At 34.7% G+C, this 25410-nt stretch overlaps 3 protein-coding genes and 1 long non-coding RNA gene across 4 annotated transcripts; 3 read left to right on the plus strand and 1 right to left on the minus strand.

Moving 5' to 3' along the window:
• Positions 1-1434: 1434 nt before the first annotated feature.
• LOC130466131 (uncharacterized) lies at positions 1435-3524 on the minus strand. Its single transcript, XR_008926151.1, has 3 exons — positions 2931-3524; positions 2457-2522; positions 1435-1751 (listed from the first exon to the last, which is right to left on the minus strand). It is a non-coding gene; the product is annotated as an uncharacterized lncRNA (long non-coding RNA).
• Positions 3525-5676: 2152 nt separating this feature from the next.
• On the plus strand, positions 5677-15429 carry LOC110785492 (protein N-terminal asparagine amidohydrolase). Its single transcript, XM_021989939.2, has 11 exons — positions 5677-5988; positions 7200-7368; positions 8256-8438; positions 8902-8966; positions 9064-9163; positions 9242-9280; positions 9378-9566; positions 10412-10590; positions 12288-12407; positions 12963-13072; positions 14968-15429. The coding sequence occupies exons 2-10, from the start codon at positions 7321-7323 to the stop codon at positions 13069-13071; spliced, it is 1032 nt and encodes a 343-aa protein (XP_021845631.2). The 5' UTR covers positions 5677-5988; positions 7200-7320; the 3' UTR covers position 13072; positions 14968-15429.
• A 235-nt stretch (positions 15430-15664) lies between these two features.
• Positions 15665-17518, plus strand: LOC110785493 (ras-related protein Rab2BV). Its single transcript, XM_021989940.2, has 2 exons — positions 15665-16193; positions 16903-17518. The coding sequence occupies exons 1-2, from the start codon at positions 16029-16031 to the stop codon at positions 17377-17379; spliced, it is 642 nt and encodes a 213-aa protein (XP_021845632.1). The 5' UTR covers positions 15665-16028; the 3' UTR covers positions 17380-17518.
• Positions 17519-20943: 3425 nt separating this feature from the next.
• Positions 20944-25038, plus strand: LOC110785490 (protein NRT1/ PTR FAMILY 5.6). Its single transcript, XM_021989937.2, has 4 exons — positions 20944-21495; positions 21696-21913; positions 23466-24016; positions 24094-25038. The coding sequence occupies exons 1-4, from the start codon at positions 21285-21287 to the stop codon at positions 24962-24964; spliced, it is 1851 nt and encodes a 616-aa protein (XP_021845629.2). The 5' UTR covers positions 20944-21284; the 3' UTR covers positions 24965-25038.
• Positions 25039-25410: the final 372 nt, after the last annotated feature.

Below are 25410 nucleotides of genomic sequence, written 5' to 3' on the forward strand. Positions count from 1 at the left end.
AATTCAGGGAATAGAATGAAACAACGGGAGAAAAGAGAGTTAAACACGTGAAGTCGTTGAAGAAAATAAAACATCAGAAATATTACCGTTATTGTGGCACCCACATAACAGTTTCATCTATTTTTCCGTTTTAATGTGGTAAAAAACAAGTTTTGATTTTTTTAGGTGGTAAAATACATGTTTTAGTTTTTTAGGTGGTAAAAAAAAAATAAGTTTTTTGATTTTTTTAGGTGGTAAAAAATAATTCCTTTTTTGAAAATTATTTATTTTTATGGGTCAAGATATTTATTGCATTTATATATTATTGTTATCTTTATTTAGTAGTAATGTTTTTTATTTTATTTATTGGGTCTTGTCAGTATCGTTTTTTGTTTTAGTATTTTAGAAAGAAAAACAATTTAGAGACCACAACAAGTATTCTATTCACAACATAAAATTTTATATTATATTGATATTAATATTAATTTTGCAAAATTAACATGTAAAGATTATAACTCAATTGGATAATGCTTTAGTGTTGAAAATGAAAGTCGCAAGTTCAAAACTTATTTAAATCATATTTCTCATTTTTCAAATGAAAGTGGATTGATAGGATGGATCGATTGACTCATGGATTGATAGTATCAGAACTGATCTGTCCAGATTATGTCCATACTTGTACAAATCATGTCCAGATCATAATCGATCTATACAAATCAATTCTAGATCAGAACCGGTCTGCACATATCATGTCCAAACCAAAACCGATATGTCAAGATCAGAACCGGTATGATTAGATCATGTCTTGATCATAACTGATATGTGGAGATCATGTTCATACATGTATAAATCATGTCCAGATCAGAACCAAATTATACAAATCATGTACAAATTTAAACCAATTTGTACAACTCATGTCCAGATCAGAACCATACGTCCAGATCAAAACTGGTATGTCCAACTAACATTCAGGTCAAAACCATTATGTCCATATTAGAACTGGTATGTCCAGATCATGTCCAACTCATAAATGACATGTCCAAATTATGTCCAAATCAGAACCGATCTATCCAGATCATGTCCAAGTGTATCTAATACTTGGAATAGTTAAATAATGAATAAAGTCAAATAAATATGTGTAATTTATAATAACATTATTATAAATTTGAATAAAATTTATTTACATATAATTAATTTAATGTTAATAATTTTAGTTTAATTGTTTAAATCTTAATTATGAAAATTCAGATTAGATCAGTTCGGATCAGATTAGATCAGTTCGCATCATATTAGATCAAATTAGATCAAATCAGATCAATTCAGATAAGGAGAAATAAGATGAAAACGGAGCTAAGACTCTGTTTGGTAACTCATTTAAGATGAAAACGGAGCTAAGACTCTGATTGGGTGCAAACTCCATGTATTAAGATGCAAGCTAGTTAAGAAATACAAGTACATATATATAATGTATACAATGTCCACTTTGATTGTAACGCCCCGACCTCTAATTCAAGTATTAAAGCATGCTTAGCACCGGAATTAACCCAATTCGGTCGGGTCGTTACACGCCGTAAATCCCTCTTGGGAATTACAAGGCAACAATCAATCATATTCCATTAGAACTCCCAAAATAACATAATAGTCCTCAAAATAAAAGTACATTATTTACTAAAGGTCTTTAATTAAACTATTAAAACATTAAGCATAAACTAAGTGAACATTATTATAGTAAATTCCTCGCCACTAATCGTTTCCATCGTTCCCCGCAGTACCTAAAACAGAAAACAAAACGGTGAGCCGAAGACTCAGTAACGACTATCCTAGCAGCGTAAATTCATTTCAATTCATTTTATTTAATAACACAGGGAGAATAGAATATAGTAAAACATTTTATAAAGTCCTTTATTTAATTCATTTATAGATTTAGGGTGCACATGCTAGCCGTGGCAAGTATGACATGGTGGAACGTCTTCCACGATGGACCGATGTCCATAAAACATGGGGCCTTGGCCCGAAAAACATGAGAGCCTTGGCTCAATGGGCGGATGCCCCATGGGTACATGCATGACCGAGAATCGTAACTTGTGAACATATACTGCCAAACGGGCTAGGTATTCCACTTTCATTTATCATGTTTCGTTTAATTTTACATTTTAGCCTTTTTACTTTATTTGAAATAACATAATTCATAAAGCATCATTTCTTTCATGGTTTCTTATAAATACTATTTTATAAGAAATTCGATCAATCATAATATCATTTTATAATCAATCATAAAATAAGGAATAATTCCATCAAATTATATAATAAATTATTCAATCAAATCATATTATAATAAATAATTCAATCAAATCATATTTCATTTCCCGCAATTCAATAAAACATGACAAAGCATTCAATTCATAAATTCAAACATATTGTCATGATTTCATAAACACATTTAGAAGGGAATTGCGGGTACTAGCAATAGCCGTTACCTTGATTCCGCGACTTTGCTAAGGGATTTTCGTTGGTTCGTTCGTCCTGAGCTCCGAGTCCAATTTCTTTCAAAATAGTAAATCATTAAATTAGTATTAAATCGGTAAATAATTTTAAAATCAATATTTTATAAATTATAAATTATATATATATATATGAAGTTTAATAAAATATAATTTCGAGTTTTTAAAGAAAATATTATAATTAATCGAATTTTTAATCAAAATTACATATATATATATATATATATATATATATATATATATATATATATATATATATTTCATAACTCGATTTTTCATGTAAATAATATATAAATTTCATTTTGATACTAAAATCTTATTCTCGTAAAATTGGTAATAAAACCTGAGAAATAATACACAATTTTATTAGTAAATATGCATTTATAAAATTAATAAATCATAAATATTGATAAATTAGAATCTGAAAATTGGAAATTAGGCTCAACTCACCCAATAAGCCCAAATTGTAAAATGGCCCAATTACTTTGTGGGTTTTAAGGGAAGTAAATCAAAACCAAAATAGGTTTTGGTTTTCTGGGAGCAAGGCACGAACAAAACAGGGGAGGGGGAGAAGGGACGCACGAGGAGGAGGAGAGGAGAGGATGGAGGTGGCTGCCTGAGCTCGGTGGTTTGGCGCAACGCCGGAGGTGAGGCGGCGATGGTGGTGGTTGACTGGTGGTGGCAGAACGGCGAGGGAGGCAGAGAAAGGCGCGAGAGGGCGGATGAGCAGGGGAGTTTTGTGGGGGGTTTTTCGATCGGTTTTCGGGAAGGGAGAGGGCGGTTCGCCGGAGCTTAAGAGGCGGAGTGTGGTCGGCGAGAGGATGAAGGTGGTTGGGGGTGGTGGTGCGTGGTGTGCTGTTGGTGCGGCGAGGCGGGGAAAGAGGGAGAAACAGAGGAGTGTGTCGAGAGGAGGGAGAGGGGAGGAGGTGGTGCGTGCGGCAGTTCTGGGGAGCGACGGTGGTTGGGGTGGTTGTATGGGGTGGGGTGGAGGTGGCAGTAGTGGTGGACGGTGGTTGCAGAGGTGTTTGCGGTGGTGGTTCGAAGTTACAGAAACAGGGGGAAGTGAGGTTTGTTTGATGTTCAATTCTGATTTTTGGCTTGAGAAATTTGGGTTTCTGGTGGTTGGGTTTGTAAAGGAAGAAAAGGAAGAGTTCAATTTGAACTTTGCAAGTGAATGTAGATGGGATTGAGGGAAAAGAAGAAGGAAGGAAGAACTCATCTTCTTCTTCCTCTGGTTCACGTGGAGAGCAGGAAAAAAAAAACAAGTGAAAGTGAAAATTTGTTCTTAAGGGCATTTTGGTCATTTCACAAGATTAGGCCAAATTCTGAAATTTGTTGCTATTTTTGGAAACTACTAAAAATGGAAATGTTTAGTTTAAAATAATTCTTAATGAAAATATCGTTAACGAAAAATAAATAAATTTTCGTTTATAAATTTATCGTTTAAAATAAATCGTAGAAACGTTTAAATTAACGGAATTCGATAATTCGTAATTATTTAAAACGAAATCAAGCTAATAAATATTTTTAATTTTAATAAATCAAGTTTAAAAATTTCGGGGTATTACATTGATACTCCCCCGCCCCTTAATACTCGCGTCGTTTTGACTGGACAACTTGCCAATGCACAACTTTGACCATCAATATGTTTAACTACATATTATAAAAACTTATATAAATATAAATATTTTGAAAATATATATTAAGATGGAACCAACAATATATTATATACTAACATAAGTTTTCTATACTAGAAATAAAATAGGGTCAACGTGAATTATGTGAATAGTGCAAAAAGTCAAAACGGTGCGAGTATTAAGGGACAAATGGAGTATTAAAGTAGTAATACGTATTACATAAAATTGGTGATATGGAGTATAAAATATTAACTACAAATTCAATTCCTTAAATTAATAATCAATTTTACCAAACAATACATGTCATTAATTAACTTATTAGTTCAGTACCTTATCAGTTTCAGACTTTCAGGTGTCATTGTTTCAATTTCAGTTACCTTATCAGTTTCAGCTTCATTTTAATTAGTGTAGCCAAACAGACCCTAAAACTCCAGTCTCTTGTTGAAGTACCCAATTTGTCCTCGTACGTCATTAATTAACAAAAAAAATAAAGAGCGCTTTTTTTCGTTAAAAACACCAAATTCTTTGGCGTCTTTGCTATCCCGGTACGAGCGATTTCCTTCAATATTGCATAAAGATCCAATAATTCCCTAAATACGTTACTTTTTAAGTTATTTCCCACCATACCGTCCACGTAAGCAAGGGAGAAAGAGAAGTAATTTTTTTTTCCGGTTCAGCATTGAACCGCCATATGAGATATCGGTTTCCTTTTAAAGCAAACCGCCATCTCAGATGGCGGTTCAATGTTATAAACCGCTATCCCAGATAGCGGTTTGCATTAAAACAAAACCGCTATCTCAGATGGCGGTTTACTTAATTGTAAATTATTTTTAATATGAATTACAGTTTAAATAGAAATATAATTTAGAAGTAACCTCTTGTGACATCAATTGTGTCTGTAGCTCAGTGGATAGAGTGGGTTGTTTCTACGTAGGAGGTCATGGGTTCGAATCCTACCTGATGTGTTTATTTCTTTTTAACCATTTATTAATATTAATTATAAACATTTCCAAATTTAACTTATCAACATTAGTGTTTGTAGCTCAGTGGATAGAGCGTTTGTTTCCTAAACAGAAGGTCGTGGGTTCGACCCCTAGCTGATGCGGTTTTTTTTTTATTTTTTTACCATTTATAAATAGTACGTGATTATAAACCGCTATCTCAGATAGCGGTTTACTTAAGTCAACCGCTACCTGAGATAGCGCTTTAGTGTCGCTTGGTTGAAAAAAAAAAAGACCGGTTTTAATGCTGACGTGGACGGTATGGTGGGAATTAAGTTAAAAAGTGGCGCATTTTGGGAATTTGACGTTCTTTACACAATATTGAAGGAAATCGCTCATCCCGGTACTCCTCTTGAACCTCACCGTTGAGTCGTTGGCTAAGGTGTCGGGCCACTGCCCGCTATCTCAGATAGCGGTTTACTTAAGTCAACCGCTACCTGAGATAGCGGTTTAGTGTCGCTTGGTTGAAAAAAAAAAAGACCGATTTTAATGCTGACGTGGACGGTATGGTGAAAATTAAGTTAAAAAATGACGCATTTTGGGAACTTGACGTTCTTTACCCAATATAGAAGGAAATCGCTCATCCCGGTACTCCTCTTGAACCTCACCGTTGAGTCGTTGGCTAAGGTGTCGGGCCACTGCTACATTCTCCGTTCTCGCCGGAATTCCGTCATCTATAAGCTCCTATTCCGTTCCTTTCTTTTTTTGTTGGACTTTTTCGGTGTCGCTCCTACTCCCTTACAGTTGACCAAGGCGTCGTGCTACTGCTGCAGCCGTCTCAATTGCCGGAACCCTGTTGACACTCCGGTATCCGTACAATAGGGAAAAACAGCGCGACGGTTACCTTTACCTCATCTATTTCCACAATCGGTAACATTGATTCTCTTATTCGCCATTTATTAGAAACTACATTACTCTTAATTGATTAAAATTAGGGATATTTATGATTAGATTGTTTTCAATAGTTTTGATTGATTAACTATGAATGAGTAAAATTCCTGAATTTACCCAAATTTGACTGGTTAAGGACTGGTTTACGCGATTGCTGGCTAGTGATGCTGTAGTTCAACCGACTTAAGCTGTATGCCATGTTATCAACTCCGATGTCTACAACAATGATAAAAATGAAATGCATGTTAGATGGACTACTTTAATTATACCCAGTAACCTATAGGAGCTATGCACGGATTAGCGACAGGGTTCAATTGTATATCGAGTTTTTAGTTTAGGTATTCGAAGAAAGTATATTTGAAAGAAGGTGATGGAAAGGAATGAGAATGGCATGAATGATTATTGGGATTTTCGCTTGTTGACATGGGACGCTCTGAAGTTTAGTGCAAGCTGAAGTCAGAAATGTTGATGAGTTGCCAGATCTTGCCGTATTTTTTAATTGTCTTCGGCAGCAAATTTTAGCTCTTGAAATGAGATCTATTACGAGTAGTCGAGTATAGGTCAGCAAAACCTTATGTTAAGGAATTGGCTTGAGATCATTTTTAGCCTGTTAGGACATTCCCAGTTCCTGATTCAACAAGAAAGAAATATCATTACTCATAACTCTACTTAGCATTGAAGCTAGTTGCTTCTTAATGATAACTCATCAGGTTCAATCATAAAATGTTACTTAAATATCATGTAATCTCACCTCTTAGAATTGGGTTTTATTGGAAGCTTAATTGAATTTTTGCTTTGGATTTTGTGATAAGTAATTTCTCATTGACACCCAAATTCCTAGATTTGCCATTGTACCGAGGATAGTTTAAACATATAATGTGAGGTTACTATATCCTGAAAAGTGAAAACTATGGGTCTGGACTCTAGAAGCCTGGTAGACTGTGGAGTCAAACTGAAACCATGGTAAGAATCATAAACAATGTCCCAGAAACCTGGTTATGGTAAAAGCTGTTAAAGTACGGGGTCAATACCAGGTTTCCCATCAACCTGGTACAGTTTTCAGTTTACTAACCAAACCAAAACCTTAACATTTTTACCTACTTAGCGTTGTAAGATCTCTCATTAGACTGCATCATTGGCTCAGATCTGTGTTTGAATTAAGTTTTGCAACATTATTTGTAATTTTGCAGGGACTAGGCAGTGCTGAAGCACCTCCTGCGTTCTCTTTGCAGAATAGCCGGAAACCTTCAGTTCACTTCTAAGACTACCTTTATTTGAGTTCTGCGCCAATCAGCCAGCTGTTCAGCAATTATGATATTTGTTGCCGGGGTTCCGTTTGAGAGCAATTCCTCCTACCAGGTACTTTATGGAAAAATATTGCCATGATGCATGTGTCGCAAATGCACAATACAAGATGTTTCATGTTCAGAAGTTAGTGTTTGGAGTGACAAAATGAAAGACAAAATTTCCGTTCGTTTTGACCGAAAACCTTGGAAACGAACTGTTTACCTTCAAAACTCAACTTGAAAATAGTTTTCCTTTATTTGGTTGTATCGAAAATCATTCACCTTTAAAACCACTTTCCTTTTTTTGTTTGTATGAAGGAAAATAGGCTCAAATTCAAGGAAACCCCTGTCATTAATTGCTAATTAAGCTTGTTAAGTATTATAGTAAACCCCATTAATTTGAAACACGTAATTTTTTTATTAACGATTCAATATACTTCCTCTACTTATTTATAATTGTATCATTTTGGATTTTGACACTATTCGGTATTCACACATTCTTACATCTATTGTAATTTATATGTAAGAAAAACTATAGTCATTTGGGGTCTTGTTAGTTTCGTTTCAATCTATACTTTCAAAATATCAACTTTTTAATTGTTTTACTAATGTATAATTAGAGATATTATTGGTTAATCATGTGCATTGGCAAGTGTGAAACCTCAAATGGTGCAATTATAAAAAAAACATGGAGGAAGTAGTCACCATATTACTAGATCAAATTACACTATCAACGATTCAACGTGCCTATTAATTCCGCACCAAGTGAGTAACTTCGTTATGTGTGTTTTTCCTTTTATGTGTTTAGGAAAAACAATTTCTCATCCTCTTATTTGTGTTTTACCTTTTCCCAAATATTGTTATCTTTCTAGTGAAAAGGAGGTTAAAGTTTTAATTGCTATACTATGAGGTATATCTCTTTCTCATTATGTTCTTGAATGAATTTAATCTTTTTGATAGGGAAACTGTGATCTTGTTGCTCTGATGGAGCACCCTAAACTTGTCTCTGCTTCACTCTCTTTCAAAGCAATCCCTGAGAAGAAATATTCAACTTCTGATGCATCTTCAGATGAACTCACAAAAAGCAAGCATGTTTATTTGTTCCAACGAGAATATGCTACAGTCGACCCTCTGCTTGTTGATGTAGGTTAAGATAATAATTAATTTTGAGTCATAATTATGATTTTCCTTGCACATGTCTTCTTGAAATTATTTAGTTTTGCTTTTTTTTTTTAATTTTTTTTTTATGTGACTTTGCCAGTGGTTTTTTTCTTGTCAATTGCAATTGTTGTCCAAAATATACATTTTAAATGGTTTCTGGAGAAACTGGGACCAGTACAGTAGTGTCATGATAAAATTGCGATTATTGATGAGGGACTCTAAGTGGGTCACATTAACATATGAAGGAAATGTCGAACTGGTTTACAAGTATGTAGACTTATTTATGGAAACGGAGCTGGAAGGTTGGTAATGGCCATCTATTCCATTATATGGGTAGCTCACAAATTATGCTTTACGTAACATGAGTATGTCTATTATGATTTTCCAATGTATGCATAACTAAAAATATCCATGTGTCGTTCCGTTATTTTATCCTCAACAAAAGTTAATTGGCACGGATGAAGCGACTACTTGTGTGGGCGTTGTAATTAGAAACCGGGACAATGGAATGTAAGTTCCATTGGATTAAGTTTCAGCTAACTTGAAACTCTCACTGAGTCATATATTGTTTGGTTACGTATATCTTATTTGTCTTCGCCCTCTTCAGGACTTCAGTTGCCCACATGGATTCTCCAAAAATTGTAGACCTTGGCCTGTCTCAGATGCTGTCAAAATTAGTCGATTGTAAACATGATAGCGACATGGATGTAAGTTTAGTGTTTAGTTTACCTTTGTGTATTCTAACTTTATGAACATTTTGACAGTTTTAAGGGCATGATTTGCAGGTGCATCTTATAGGAGGTTTTGAAGAAATTTCATATAAAGTCTGAGTAATCTCTAACCCTGTTTTTCATTAATTTGTCTCTCTAACCAGTTCAATGCAGAATTCAAAATTCTTGTTTTTGAAATACATTTATGCAGAATACTGAACAAACTGGATCTGAAGGCAATCCGGAGCAAGTAGACCATTCTTTTCCCCTGTGTGCTAAAATCATTGAAGCTTTGGGAAAGAGTGCGGTGAAGTTTCATATCCAAAATTTATTTGTCCTTGGCCACAATACCAGAAAAGATACTGCAGGGAATACACTCCCGATATTCAGCGGCATCCTAGTGAGTAACGAGCCTTTGAACTGAAAAGCTTATCTGATTCATGATTCATGATTGCATCTCCATTTTACAAATTGCAAGTCAAAATATTTTGCAATCACCACTACATGAGTTTTTGTGTTCTGTGTCCCACACCACAGAAGAATATTTATTACCTTTGGCATGATGGTATCCATATTGTATGCTTTCAATATCACTACTTAGGTTGGATGTACTTCAAAATAGCTTTACTTTATAGATCGCTTTGTTGGATCTCATCCTCTGTTGTTTAAAATTTTGAATCTTCATACTGTTTCTTGGCGACACTTTTTCTTTTCTCTATTTGCTCCCCTTTCATGTGTGTGTCTTGGGAAGTTTTTTTTTATAATTTTTTTTATAATTTTTTTATAATTATTACCCAGTATGTATTTTGCGGCCTTTTGTCATGCCTAATTCCTGTTGTAAAATGTCTTACATTAAAGTGTTCGTGTATGTGCGCATTCGGCATGACTTTAGATCAAGGTGCTCTTTGTTATTACCTCGTCCTTCAGTCTTAGTAGTGTTCACTTCTGATATATGTATAGATATGCACACACAATCCGTTAATGAAGGTTGGTGGATTGTTGGATTTCGTTGTCCATTTATAATGGACCTTGGTTCTCTCACTTCTTTGTGTGTGCCATCTTTCTCCATAATTTTCTCATGATAATTTTTCTTGTCAGTTACTGAAGAAAATGATTGAGGTTGAGGTTTATTTTTCATGCTCGATGGAATTTTTCAAAGACAATATAATTTGCTAAAAGTAATTTAGTTCTTTATAAACCTTAACAGGATATTTCACCTTATAAGTTATTTGTGTTTCACTTCAGGTAGAAACTAGGACTGGAACTGTCACCCCAGCCACATTTGATCAGACCACAAGATGCCCAGATGAAATGGTTAGGAGAATCCGAATCTCTGCTTCCTTTTCGGACACCCGTTGGAGAAATAAGTTACTCGAGACATATGACACTCGAACTGACCGGTTCATCATTGCCCCGTGCTCTTGGTAAAACCTTTTTTAGCTAGTTTATGTGTTAGTAGCTCTCCTAAGTATTCTTTAAGACTAAGATTACCTATAGATGAGTAAAATTCAGTACCTTTTTTTTCCCCTCTTTCTGTAGATTCAGTACCTTTTTTTTTCCCCATCCTCTTCAGAGTCTTCACTTTATTTTTCAGATTACTTTTGTGTGTTTTAATGTGTGATGCATCAGATTTCGGGGAAGTGCACATTAGAAATTGTCTTATAATTTAGTTAGAGGTATCTTGAGCAACAAGAAGAATGAAATCAGTTAGAGGAGGAATCATTTAGTCTATAAACAGAGGAGATAAGGGAGAGAGAAAATCATGAAGAATATTATTGAGTGAATTTTACTTAATTTTGCTTATGACTAAGAGTGTAGAGTCACTTAAAAGACTGGGATTGTAAAGTGTAAACCCTGTATGATCTGGGCCCCGTTTGGACCGTCAAACCTCTAATAGTGGTGTTTGGTAGGCACAGGATTTGAACAGCGGATTTGGCTCAAACCTCGAATTAAAAAACGTTGCTCATAGCAGCGTTTCAAATGGAGGATTGAAATCATGTAAAGTTAAAAGACAACTTTCCCCCCATATTCCCCGTCCTCTCTAACCTCCATTAACACATTAGAAAGCTTTTCTTTAAGAAATTACGAGTTATTGTTTATGCGTAGAAATACAAACAGTAGGAGAAAAAAAAAGTACAATTGATATGAATTGATCATACCCACTAAAAAAAGTATTGATGATAAGTAAAGAATCATCTCAACTAGTCAATTACGCAATTGTTTATCCTACCTCAATTTCATCAAAGTTGATGCTTGGTTATGAAATCATAAGAACATGATGGGTATAAGGTGAAGATTGAATAGGCTTGGGTTATTTTGGGAGATGGAAATAAGGTGGAGATTGAGTGTGGTGGGGTTTTTCTGTGTTTTTTTGTTGGGTGATGGAAATAAGGAGGAGAATCTGGATGAAGGTAGTAACTAGTAAGGTACTCATTTTTAGTGAACCTTTTTTTAAGAAGGTTTATGAAGTATAATATTATTTGCCTAGTACAGTAATTAGAAGTTATTATTTAATTTCCCTCAAAAAAAAAATTATTTATTTATTTTCCATCAAAAAAAAAGTTATTTTTTTTGTTTTCCCCGCAAAAAAAGTTATTTATTTATTTTGTAAGAAATACGAGTTCCATTAAACTTTTTCATGAATTATTAAATGAGTTTAATTACTCATGTTTTGCTAACTTCATACATTTGTAATTTAAAGCAACTCACCATTTACATCTTAATAAAAAAAGAAAAGAAATGTTACAAAAGACCAATGTCATTTTATAAATGTCATTTTACAGAAAATACTAGTTAAAAGCTTTTAACAAACCTGCAACCATTACCAAACACATTTATGTAAACATCTAGTCAAATCCGCTGTTAAATCTGCTAAAGAATAAGTTAATCAGTTAACTGCTAATGCAAATAGTAAACATCTATACTCTTAACATCTAACTGCCAAACAGGGCCCTGATGACTTAATTTCACCGTATTACTAATTGCTGTCAATTTCCACCCTTAAGTCTCTTCTCCTTCATCTGCATTTCCCTATACTTTTGATTTTCCAATCTGTCACAAAAACATTAAAGTTTCTTTTCAGGTTTATTACTGTTTTTTGATGTGATTACGATTGGTGCAGGAGCATACACCTGGTACATATGTCATCTTTTCTACAGAAGCTTCCTGATTCTGAAATCCTTCGTACTTGTTCCACTTCACCTTTTGCTGAGGCACCAGACTTCATACATAATCAAAGAAGGTTTGAGTTGTCTATACATGTGTCAACAACAGCACTCTTAAATTTCGCATCTGTATGTGGCTACGTGCTTTCACAATTTCTAGCTGTCACTGATCAGTAGATGAGAAGGGGATACAAATGTTAGTATGTTACTTTGTTTGAGTTTATTCAAGCTGATGGAAGATGCATAATTGTAGTGTAGTTGAGTTGATTGAGTTTCTCTCTATGGGTGGGATTATCTGTTGAAGTAGAAAAGTGAACTAATGTCTTTGTTCTACACTTTTCTTCATCACTCTGTTTTTTTTCTTGCTCTTGCTGAAATAACAAAAGTTTGCTTTTGATGTTTTTTGCATCTATCTGGTGGTCAACCTGTTTGTTATAAGGCTATTTACATCTTGATTTCCTAGGTAGATGGACATGGACCCCTTCTATTACTCTATCAGTTTATTGTAGAATCGTTCTATGGTCATCTAGATCAATTAAGCATGCCTGAGCTCTCATTATAGCTACTGTTTTTTTTTATTCTCCTGTTCAATGTTCCTATATTTATTTCTAGTCCCTTTGTGTGACCTTCAGGCAGTGGGATTATTTGATTCAGCATCCATATTGGAAGGAAACTTTCCGGATGGGAGAGCCGCGCATATTTACAAGGGCTGTTAATGGAGAGTGGATAATGGTTGAGTAAGGTAGTGTTCTGCTACCTCATCATCTTTAGTTCTATGATTTAATTATACTTTTCCTCGTGGAGGAAAGATCATGCTGGTAAGGGCATCCCATATGAGTTTGCTGCTGGAAGAAATGATCAATGCATGTCTAGCATTTCATGAGAAGTATGGAGCAACCACAAATAATGTTTGTGTCTATCCTTGTTTGTATTTATAGCATACTCCATTTTACTATTCGATAGCTGTTCGGTTTAATTGTTGAACTGGACTAAGGTAACGTTTGGTTGACCATAGGAAGTAAAAGTTCCTAGGAATAAGATTTTCCCATGTATTCACATTTCCTAGGAAGTAAGAAATATTGTTTGGTTGAATATGGGAAGTAACTTCCTATGGGAAGTTCCACTTACCTAGGGGAACCTAGGTAAGCAACTTCCTCCATTTTGTGGGAAGTGAAAGTTCCTAGGAAGTGTGACTTCCCACAATTTTGCAAACCAAACAACACCACAAACTTTAACGTCCTAGGAAGTTACATTTCCCATTGTATTTTATGTCAACCAAATAACACCTAAGTTAGGCCTGTCTCACTTTTTGTACTGTGAGTCAAGTATTCCAGTATTGTGACTCTGCTTTCGGTGGCTTGGGTCTCTACGACTCTATGAGGTTGTGGTTGAAGCTTGTTGCACAATCAAACTCTGTCATCCGGTGATGATCATACTGTCGGTTTTGCTTGTGATTTTTATGTGAGAGTGTGAGACCTGTTTCACGTACTTCTGCTGTTTTCATGTAAGACATGAGTGGCTGTAGTGTCTTTTTAAGTTAGACTAGAGAGAGCTAGTTGTCTACTTGTTTATAACTCTATACTAAAACAGACTCTAGGAATAACATATGTCACTTCATGGTGCAAAATTTTCCCGCCAAAAACTTCTTTCCCGAAAAACATGTATATTTTATAAACGGTTTATGTATGAAAAAAATATTGGATTATAGAGTATGACAATATTAGATGATTTTGGTAATATTTTTAGTCAAATCGTCATATCAATAATAAAAATATTTTTTTTCAATATTTTGGTCAAATTAGCATATTAAGTATATCACATATTTTGGTCAAATTGTCATACTCCGTATTAAGTATATAAAATATTTAATACGTAGAAGGATGGAAAAGTTGCATAACAGATGATTAAATGAGTATGCTCAAGATTTATTAATTATGCATTAACTTTAGGGGATAAATATTTCAGTTTAACATTTTATAAAAAAAATGGTCAAATAATAATTTTCGGATATTCGTGCATGCAAGGAACATATTCTAGTGGATGAACAAGTCCCACTCATTTCCATTCTCTTCTCTGATAATTCTTGTTTTGTTCGGACCATGTCACTATTTTGTCTAGTTCGATGACCTAGATCATAAATTCTTAATTGCATTGCTTAGTCTTAAAATGCCTGCAATCTTAGAAACCTTTTGAATGTATGTTCACCAAGTGAAGCTTGCTTCCATTTGAATAACTCCTAAGAGATAATGGGAGCATTCAAGTTGTATATCTATGACCTGATGTTCTCTGTCTTGGTGGCAACGCCTTTTCCCTTTGCTTTTTATGTCAAAGGTATCTAGTTCTGTTGGTCGGGTGACCTTCAATATCTTCCCATTTGTTGGTCGCCTAGATATGCTTTTATGCACCATCAATATATCTTGATTTGTTGGTCTAGTTTCCATTGGGGAATTTCATGCACAGTACTAAATGATCCTCTCAAGTCCGATTTTAGTTTCTTTTATATGAAATGGTTTAACCCATGTCTCTGGTGAGAAGTTATCTCAAATTGTCAATAACTTATGCATATCTCTACTTTTGGCAACATTTTTTTGTTTATTTCATTTATGTGATGCTGAGGTGTTGTTTGCAAATTTTCAGCACAAGAACCAGCGAACTGATATATTTGGCGCTCAACAAAAACTATCTTGGATAAATTTAGAGTATCCATTGATCCAGTGTTGTGGATTTGACAACGGAGTTATCTTTTCTGTGTTGCATGCTGCGTACTGTGAGTGACGAGTTGTGGTAAATATTCGGGTGGATTTGTTGCTCGTGATCTGTTGATATGCCAAAATGTTGCCAGAATTATTTTCATAATCTTCTAGCAACCCCTCTTCCCCTTTCCACAATATTTTTACCGTTCTGATTATTGATCCTTGAAAATAAGAGACGGAAGCACACAAAATTATGAAGGGATGTCTGCATTCATAAACATAGCACTATGCCACTTTGTGTAAGATTAGTACTATGATTAGAGTCATATTTTGTCTACTGTGATCAAAGATGTTGAAATAATGTTTTTATTCAATATGATACTTCATTTAAGTATTGAACTATTAAGATGCTGTTGGTGAATTCCTAAAAGAACGATAATTGTTTGTTAATAGTGTTTTCAAAGAATACATTAGTACAGAGTATTTTTTTTTTCCTGGGCAGAGGGAGTCGACAAAAGAATAATGATAAAATGTTTTTAATGTACAAACATATAGAAATTATTTTGGAAAAACTTTATTTAAGAAGTACAGTACTATATTTATCCATCAAGAAAATATATATTAAGTTATTAACAATTGCTAATTTTCCATGCTAGGAAGTAGGAATAAATAGATTATCTAATTTAATTCTGCCAATAGGCCTATCTCATATTAACCCTTGATTCTTTCGCCAATTTCTTCGGTTTTTTTTTATAGTTTACTGTTTTATTGAGTGATTTATGTGCAAAATATCTCTTCAACCCTTAAATTATTTTTAGGATCCTAAATTAGACAAGTGCAAAAGTACGTTATGAGTTGTATAAGTGTTATTTACCTTTCATTTTGTTCTCCTTTTTACCAAGGTAAATGTCTTAAACATGGCTATTTGATCTGATTAGTATTTTTTACGTGAGAGGAAATAATAGTATCAATAATAATAATAATAAATAATAATAATAATAATCAATGGCTTATAGAGTTGATCATGAATATGATTATCTGTTCAAGATCGTATTGATTGGAGATTCAGGTGTCGGTAAATCCAATATTCTGTCAAGGTTTACCAGAAATGAGTTTTGCTTGGAATCCAAGTCCACGATTGGAGTTGAATTCGCTACAAGAACGTTACAGGTGAGTTCATCCAAATATTTAGTACAATAGCTTGCTGTAATTAATCAAATCGAAAACCTTTTAGTTGGGGACAATGAACACGAATATATCTCGAGGTTTCCCCTCGTTACGACTTACGACCATCTATGCGCTCGACAAACCATCCCTGCACCAAGCATGGTGCTTCTTGCCCACACATGAGCGCGTAAGAGAACACCATTCTTGGTGCTAACGGCGCATGCTATAAGGGTTGCAGTGCAAGAATTTATATTCATGTTTGAATTCGCCTTGTTATTTGCTCATCTTTATGATTTCCTATCAATCTATTCAGAAACTGATTTTGGCACATATATTCATGTCTTAGAAACTGATTTTGGCACATCTTATGTTGACTTTGGTATAACACTTAGTGAAAACCAGTTAGGCTACTCACTAAGTGTCTCAGAAACCTGTCTTTCATATATTCACTTAATGAGTAGCCTACAGAAAGACAGGTTTTCATATATTCATGTCTCAGAAACTGATTTTGGCACATCTATATGAAAACCTGTCTTTCTGTATCCTCCAGAAGTGTATAGCCTAACTTTCCATTAAAAAGAAAAGAAAAGTGTATAGCCTAACTAAAAAGGGAAAGTTTTAATCAAATTATGTGCATATAATTGTCATACTACACCTGAAAAATCTAAGCATGTAAAATTGAAGGTTATAATAATTAATTGTGGAAATGCAGGTAGAAGGCAAAGTGGTAAAAGCACAGATATGGGACACAGCAGGACAAGAGAGGTACAGAGCCATAACAAGTGCATACTACAGGGGAGCTGTAGGAGCCCTGTTAGTGTACGACTTAACCAAGAAACAAAGCTTTGATAACGTGAACCGATGGCTTCATGAACTACGCGACCACGCAGATTCAAACATCGTGATCATGTTAGTCGGAAACAAGTCCGATCTTAGGCATTTAAGGGGAGTTACTGAGCAAGAAGGCCAATTCTTAGCTGAGAGGGAAGAACTTGTTTTCCTCGAAACATCAGCTTTAGACTCTACTAATGTTGACAAGGCTTTTCAAACCATTTTGTTAGATATTTATCAAGTTATTAGCAAGAAAACATTAGCTGCACAACAAGCTTCTGGTTCTTTGCCTCAAGGCACTAACATTAATGTTGGGACTAATAATAATTTTAACAAGAAGCCATGTTGCTCAACCTGATTTCTTTTCTTTTTTTTTTTTTTTCGATGGATTTTTCCCCTTGAGGGTGTACATTTTTAGGGGGGTTACGTTGTTGACTGAAAATTGTTGTAAGGGAAAATATTGGAAAGAAATTTGTATTACCATATGATATTTGAGATTTGTTTATTGTTTATTACTAGATTGTACATGCTTCGTTAATGCACGAGATATAAATTATTGAACAGGTCTCTATCTTATGAAACTGTTTTATGCATTAAACTGGTAGACAAAACTTAAATATATGATGGACAAAATGTAACCATTAGAATATATAGAATGTACATATAACTATTTCTTTAAAATTCCTGTTTTCATTTGAACAAAAATGACGCGTTACGCTTTGGTTGGCTAGCATTTCATCAATGGATTAGCAACAACAAATTCTTGGGAGCTAGCTATAATGCTATATAGGCATATAGCTCTATTGACTTTATCATATTCTTGATCATATATCTATATTAGTGGGAATTTAGGAGTAATAAAATGCCTACTAAAATTGCACAAAGTGGATGATATAGCATATGGAATTCAACCGCATAAGTAGGGTTAAAAATGGGGTTAGCTAGGCAGAATATATAATAATCTTGTTTTTTAAGTAAAGCTAAAAAACATCTAGAAACTAATTAAGTTGGTATTCAAATGCCGACCTCCGAGAACCGGAAGTATGTTAGATGATAGAGTTAGTCATTGCTGATAGAGTATAAAACTAATCTTGGGGCTTCAACCATGAGCTTAAGCTTTTGGTTGAGTTGGTCCTTTGACATGGTATCAGAGCCAACGTGACGCAAATGTCACGGGTTCAAATCTCATCCACCCCTCCTTTCAAAGTGGAATATTTCGCGCTGGGTATAAGGAGGCCTATGCTGCATCCACACTTCAAGCCCAAAGGACTTTCATGTAAGGGGGCGTGATAGAGTATAAAACTAATCGTGGGGCTTCAACCATAAACTTAAGCTTTTGGCTGAGTTGGTCCTCTGACAATTGCCATTAATGGTGTGCCTCAACCTTTGTGGTTCACCATAAAAAAAAGCATCTAGGAAAGCATGATGTATAAGTTCAAACTTAACATCAAACTATATAATAATTTGGGCAGAATATATTCTGCTTTCTGTAACCCAAAATAAATGGCACCAAAAGAAGGTTTTATATTATGCTCAATTTGGACAATATAACATGCAAATTAAAGTGAGAATATATCTTCCTTTTTGACGGTAGGATTTTAATTATTTATTTCCAAAAATTAACAAAAATAAATAAAAAGAAAGGTTTGGACTTAAAGTTCTTCTCATTCTTCTTTTTTGAAGAATAATAACAATAATATTTGTAGAGGGTATCAAAAGGAGTTTGATAAGTACTTAGGGGAGCACTATAGGAAGTATTGAATTTCAAGATAGGGGATTTGATAGGTACTTGGAAACATACTAGATGATGCAAATTCTTCTATGCACCCAAACCTACATTGAGAAGAAGATACATTCAAGTAGGAACATGTTATACATGTGTTTAAATACAATATATGCGTAGAGGGTGTGTGTCATGCACGTGTTGTTGGGCGTACTTGTAACCAAGATTCAAAGTTTCTATAAACGCGTATTCAAATTCTAAGGAGTATTATACTTTGAAGACACAATGATACTTACAAAATTAATCAAGACTTTTAGAAAGTTGAACTAGAGTAGATGTTTTTTTTCATTATATGATTCAAACTCCCGTAAAAGGAAATATAATTTTTAAAATTTGGGTAGAATTTGTATACAAACATTTGTTATGCAATATTTCTAAACTTCTATAACTTCGTAAATAGGTGATTTGCATATCATCACTCTATGATTTTGAAGTGAATATCAAGTAAGGAACAGTGCATTCTACTCATCTATTTTCATATATACAAACTTATTAAAATTTAATTATAATCCTTTATAAGTTGCCTTATCTAGACTTATTAGTAATATCGAGATGATCGATATAAATTTTGTATTATACTACGTAACTGAGAAAAAAGTTTGCCACTAAAACATCAATGCTGAAAAATGTAAAGTTTTGTCTGCGTTTACTTATCAGGTAACCAAATTCGACCTTACGTACATTTCCAAGTTATTGCACCGACTCAGCTTCCACCTCAATACAACCCAATCATATTCAGCGAATATAATCATTTTTGCATTACGAATATCAACTTTCTTGCTCCGATCCGTATAAGCTACATTCAGATCGATCAGTTGATTAATTATACGACTTCTTTACGTACGTTCAAACTTTTGAATAAATTTTGATAGCTTTTCTTCTCATTCTATCTATCAAAAAGTAAATCTATTTTAGATTATTAGACTAAAACCCACAAAAAGAAAACATTGATCGATCATCACATACTCGATCATGGTACCTTTCTTTTATTTTATATGTCTAGACAAGTCATGGTACAATTTTGAGAGAAACATATCCTTACTTTTAATATCCCGTTTTATTTTAAAATAAAAGTAAATAAAAACTACGAGTATTACTTTATGTTCAAATCACTTTTTATATCATTAGGAAGTGTTTACTACGGAGTATATATAGAGGCATAGAGCTGTTGACTGATTCTTCAACTTGTTATTTTTTTTTATTAAGGTTAGAATATTGTCATATATTAACTCGATCCGGTTGGTTAATTGGACTAGGTCTTTAAAAGTGAGGAGTGAAATAAAGTATCATCAGATTTCCTACCTTTAAGTGTCTCTATTGAAGGTTGATTGAACGCACATTATTAACATAGAGTTGGCTCAAGTGGTAAGCAGCTTGATGTCACTTAAGGGAAAAAGATTGAACGCACATTTATATTCCCAACGGTGAACACTACAGGAATTTGTGTCTTTAATGACAGCCTAATTACGATGGGTTAAATTTTTTGTCACAAAAGTCTTTTGTGACGGGGCTAACACCAAACAAATACGGGAACAACCGTTGCAAATGTCTTTTACGACGGGTCAAAAATCCTGTTACAAAAGTCTTTTACGACGGGGCTAACAACCAAAATAAAACGGGAACAACCGTCACAAATGTCTTTTACGACGGATTAACGACGAGATTTTACATTAACGACGACCTCCTTTTATGACGGGTTCGCGACAAGAAATTCCGTCATTAATCAACGATTATTGGCCTTTAACGACGGAATTTCCCGTCGTTAATGGTACAATTTCTTGTAGTGGAAAGATTACCGCTAGACCAAGCTAGTATAGAAAAGTTAGTGGACTATGAATAAAGGTGCACACTAAATATGATACACACCTAAATAATACAATTCAAGCACGTAGTACATAGCTAAAAGAATGTGAGATTAGAGATCTTTTTATTTTGTTAAAACTATAAGTACAAAAAAATACAAATCTATGTTATTTTCTAACATAGTTGTCATGTTCTTTTGTGCATTATCCTCTCAGAATATGCTTATGTGCACCTTTGTCCACCATCTAAATTGACGAAGGATAGATAGATATTCCTACAAAAATGAGTGTGGTCGTATTCAAAACAACAAAACTACAACGTTATCTTGTTTCAGAAAGTAGTTCTTTGCATCAACCTCCTACCAAACATTTTGCACAAAGATGAGTTGGGAGGGACTATTTAGTGTATTCTATTTATTGCACCGTGCACTATCATAGATTCATAGCTAGGTCAAACCTATTTTAACACCACTACTAGCTAGCTAGTGACATTTGTGACTAGGTTAAACTTATAAGGATACGACTTACTCCGTATTTATTAGGAGTATTCACTATTGTATATTACATATATACACCCCGCATATACAGTAAGTAATTCACTCGATCGCTCTCATGTTTAAGTAACGGCCTTCCGATATCTCTTGCATTCACCTAGCTACCTACACGACTCAGTAAATCATGCATCAAACACAGAGAGAAACAGATGGTTTCGCTACTGAAATCCCATCAAAGAACTATAAGGAAGAAGAAGATGAAGATGAAGATGAAGATGAAGAAGACGATGATGTCGTTGCGGAATCACAAGTTCTTGATTCTTCATATGATTACAAAGGAAGGATTCCTCTTCGATCCTCCACTGGCTCATGGAAAGCCTCTTGCTTCATCATAGGTAATCACCAAATCGTTCTCTTTACAAAACTCTTATATGAGTCGGACTTTCAATAATTTAGAGTATCTCATTTGTCTAAGGAGAGCTTTCTCCGTTTTTATTAGTAAATTTACCCGTAATATGTTATTGTAAGTCCGGCTCATGTATGAATGACTGATGCAATGGTTTATCTTGAATGAACTAATGTATTATATATGTAGCAATTGAGTTTAGTGAGAGATTGAGCTACTTTGGAATAGCAACAAATATGATAACATACATGACAAAAGTGATGCACCAAGACCTGAAAACGGCGGCAAATAGTGTGAATATATGGACTGGAGTTACAACAGTGATGCCTCTTCTTGGTGGGTTTCTTGCCGATGCTTACACTGGTCGCTATTTCATGATTCTCTTCTCTGCTGTTCTCTATGTCCTGGCAAGTCTTTTTATTCCCACTCTCTCCTCCCAATTCTCTATTTTACTATTTTATTCTTCATAATTGCATATCAATTTTAGTCGAATTGAAATCGATCTCGTCCCAGATCTTGGATATCAACCCTTTATAATTACAAGAACGCTCTTCTGCTGAACGCTATAAAATATAATTTTGAGTAAACTAGCATTACAATGGTAATGGATATTGATTTTCCTTACAAGTTTACATACAAATTTATTCTCATTGACACCATTTATGACCCGGCTCTTAAACGAGCCCTAGAAGTATAATTAGTAATTTAACACTAAGTCTTAAGACTTGAATTTCGCTGAAATGATATATGACCCAGAGAACCTTAAGGCCAGACAAAGAAATCTGTAGAGTATATGATGTTTAAGTTAAGAAGTCTTTAATGAGTTAACGGGTTAGAGCTAAAATTTGGTGATTTGAAGAGCTAAATTTGACGAGTTTAAAAGAGTTTTAACAAGAATCTGAATCATTAAGTGTCAATGGAATACTGATATGACATACTGAAAAATATTTAAGACAAGACCACCCTGATAAAGAGACATGCAACTAACGCAAATGGTTACTTTAATTCCAAAAGGACTATATACATCTCAAAAATCCTATCTTGAATTTCATATGTCAATTTCCTCTCTTTTATAGTTAAACGTCACAACTAATGAAAATTTTGTGTGGGTAAAGAGAGCCTAAAAATCAACGACGCAGACGGAATTTGATTTGATTAACGTTGGTTAATTAGGGATTTGCCTAGGTTTAGCAAGTTGGAATGTCACACTTATTCAAGAATGAAATAATCATTAAAAAAAATATGAAATAATCATAGTTCCAAAATGGATTTTTTTTCAAACATCCTGTGGGCTTTGGGCCCTAATGCCGAAATTTTGCTCAAATGCCAAAAGTTGCATGCAATATTCAGACCCACATAAAAGTGAAAGAAAAGGAAATTAACGTGGGTTTGGGCCTCTTGGAGTTTGACTTTTTTTTTATAATGTTGGGCCCGTTAAGACGCGGTTGGATGGTTGAATGCAGAGAACTAGCGTCGGGACTATGATGACATCACGCTTACGAGACCGTATGCAATTTCTCAAAATGAAGGAATGATTTAGGGTATTAGTAGTGTAATACACAACAATACCTTAACCACTACTTCAATTTTATTTTTGTTAATACGACGTAGGAAATAATTATATTACTCCGTATATCTGAATTTTAGGGCTATGTGTCTCACCCCGCCCACCCCAAGAACCGCCCTTGTAGAGAACTAGTTTAGAGCTCTGTTGAACCCTTTTACTTTATTGTTGTATGAACGGTTGTGATTGCATGAAAGCGGAAAAATAAGGGGAATTTGAGATATTTATGGTCATAATTGTATATATTAAAGACCATAACAAGTCAAATGTTGCAGTTATTTCAAAACAGACCGAGTAAATATTTGTAGTTAGTTGATATTTGATAAGTTGTCCTTGTAGAATTCTGATTAATAAATTCTCTGTTTCTTACCTCATGACTCTATGTACATGTACAGGGCTTAGCTCTATTTACCATGACACAATATATTCCAAGCCTTAAACCCTGCAGCACAACCCCAAATTCGTGTGAACATGTTAGCAAAGTCCATGAGGTTGTCTTCTTTATAGCGGCCTACCTCGTGGCCCTTGCAACAGGGGGTCATAAACCATGCTTGGAGAGCTTTGGGGCAGACCAATTCGATGACAACCATTCTGAAGAAAGGAAACAAAAGATGTCTTTCTTCAACTGGTGGAACATTGCACTTTGTAGTGGCCTCTTCTTTGGAGTAACTTTGATAGTCTATCTGCAAGACTATGTTAGTTGGGGCGTTGGTTTTTGTATACTAACAGTAACTATGGGTGCCACTGTCCTGATATTTGTTCTTGGAAGGCCAGTTTACCGTTACAGAATAGCCCGTGGAAGCCCCTTAACCCCATTGTTGCGCGTCTTTGTTGCTGCTGTGGCTAAGAGAAATCTCCATTGTCCATCAGATTCTTCCTTATTGTACGAGGTTCCTAACTCGGAGAAGCTCCAAGGACGGCTTTTAGGCCACACTAATAGACTCAGGTAAGAAAGAATTATTCAGGGGAATTAATTCATTGTACTTGTTTTTTAGTACATATATTGATAATATTGTACTGCAGATTTCTTGACAAAGCTGCTATAATGGAGGAAAGTGAATATAATAATGGAGCATGGAAGGAAAACCAAAGTCAATGGAGGCTAGCAACGTTAACACAAGTAGAGGAACTGAAGCTGATAATAACCATGATTCCCATATGGCTAACATGCTTGGTATTTGGGTTAGGCATTGCACAAGGGTCAACATTTTTCATCAAGCAAGGAGGCGAAATGGATAGGAAAATATTCAAACACTTTGAAATCCCAGCAGCTTCTGTTTACACATTAACGTCCGTTGGGATGATTGCCTCAGTAGCCTTATACGACAAAGTCCTCCTTCCATACTTAAGGAAAGTTACAGGAAACGAAAGAGGCATTAATATCCTTACAAGAATAAGTATTGGCATGGTTATCTTAATCATATCAATGATAATCTCGGCTTTAGTGGAGAGGAAGAGGTTAAACATGTCATTACAAGGGAAAATAATAAGTGTGTTTTGGTTAGTGCCTCAATTCTTGTTGATTGGTATTGGGGATGGGTTTTCCTTAGTTGGAATGCAAGAGTATTTCTATGAACAAGTTCCTGACTCGATGAGGAGTTTAGGGTTGGCGTTTTACCTAAGTGTTATCGGTGTTGGGAGCTTCCTTAGTACGTTGTTAATTACTATTGTGGACTGCGTTACAGGGATGAAAGGCGGTGAGAGATGGATAGGAAAGGATTTGAACCATAGCCGACTTGATTATTTTTACTGGCTGTTGGTGATCATAATTGTGTTGAATATGTGTGTTTTTGTGTTCTTGGCTAAGAATTACAGGTACAAAAATGTACACAGAAGTGTGGCTGTAGGCGATTCTAGTAATGGTGAGAATAGAGTGGAGTTGGCTAGTGTTTAAACAGAAATTAATGTAGTGAATATTTAGACTCTCTATATTGCTATTCGAGTTTAGCAGTTTGGTTTATGCTTCTACTAGCTGTTCTACATAGAAGCACTACTCTGTACTCCGTATTGTGTTTTCTTCCAATTTACGTACAGAGTAGTACTCAGGACAAGTTATCCCTTGATAGTTGTTGATAGGCTGAAGTTCATCTCCAAAACACCGAAACCTGAAATTCAAAAATATGAAAGGATTCCATCCGTTTCAAATCATTAGAACCGACAAAAGGGAAAATTAACAAGAACAATCCTGATTAAAGTAGCTAGTTTATATGGAGTTTTTGTACGGTATTAGTACTTTTTTGTTCAGTTGGTGTTGTTTGCTGCAGTGTGACAAAGAAGAAGGTGGCATGTTAGCAGTGAGGTCAGAAGTGAGCCTGGTATGAGATAGGACCCTAGTAGTAT

Source organism: Spinacia oleracea, chromosome 1 (assembly GCF_020520425.1).
Source record: "Spinacia oleracea cultivar Varoflay chromosome 1, BTI_SOV_V1, whole genome shotgun sequence".
Lineage (NCBI taxonomy): Eukaryota > Viridiplantae > Streptophyta > Magnoliopsida > Caryophyllales > Amaranthaceae > Spinacia > Spinacia oleracea.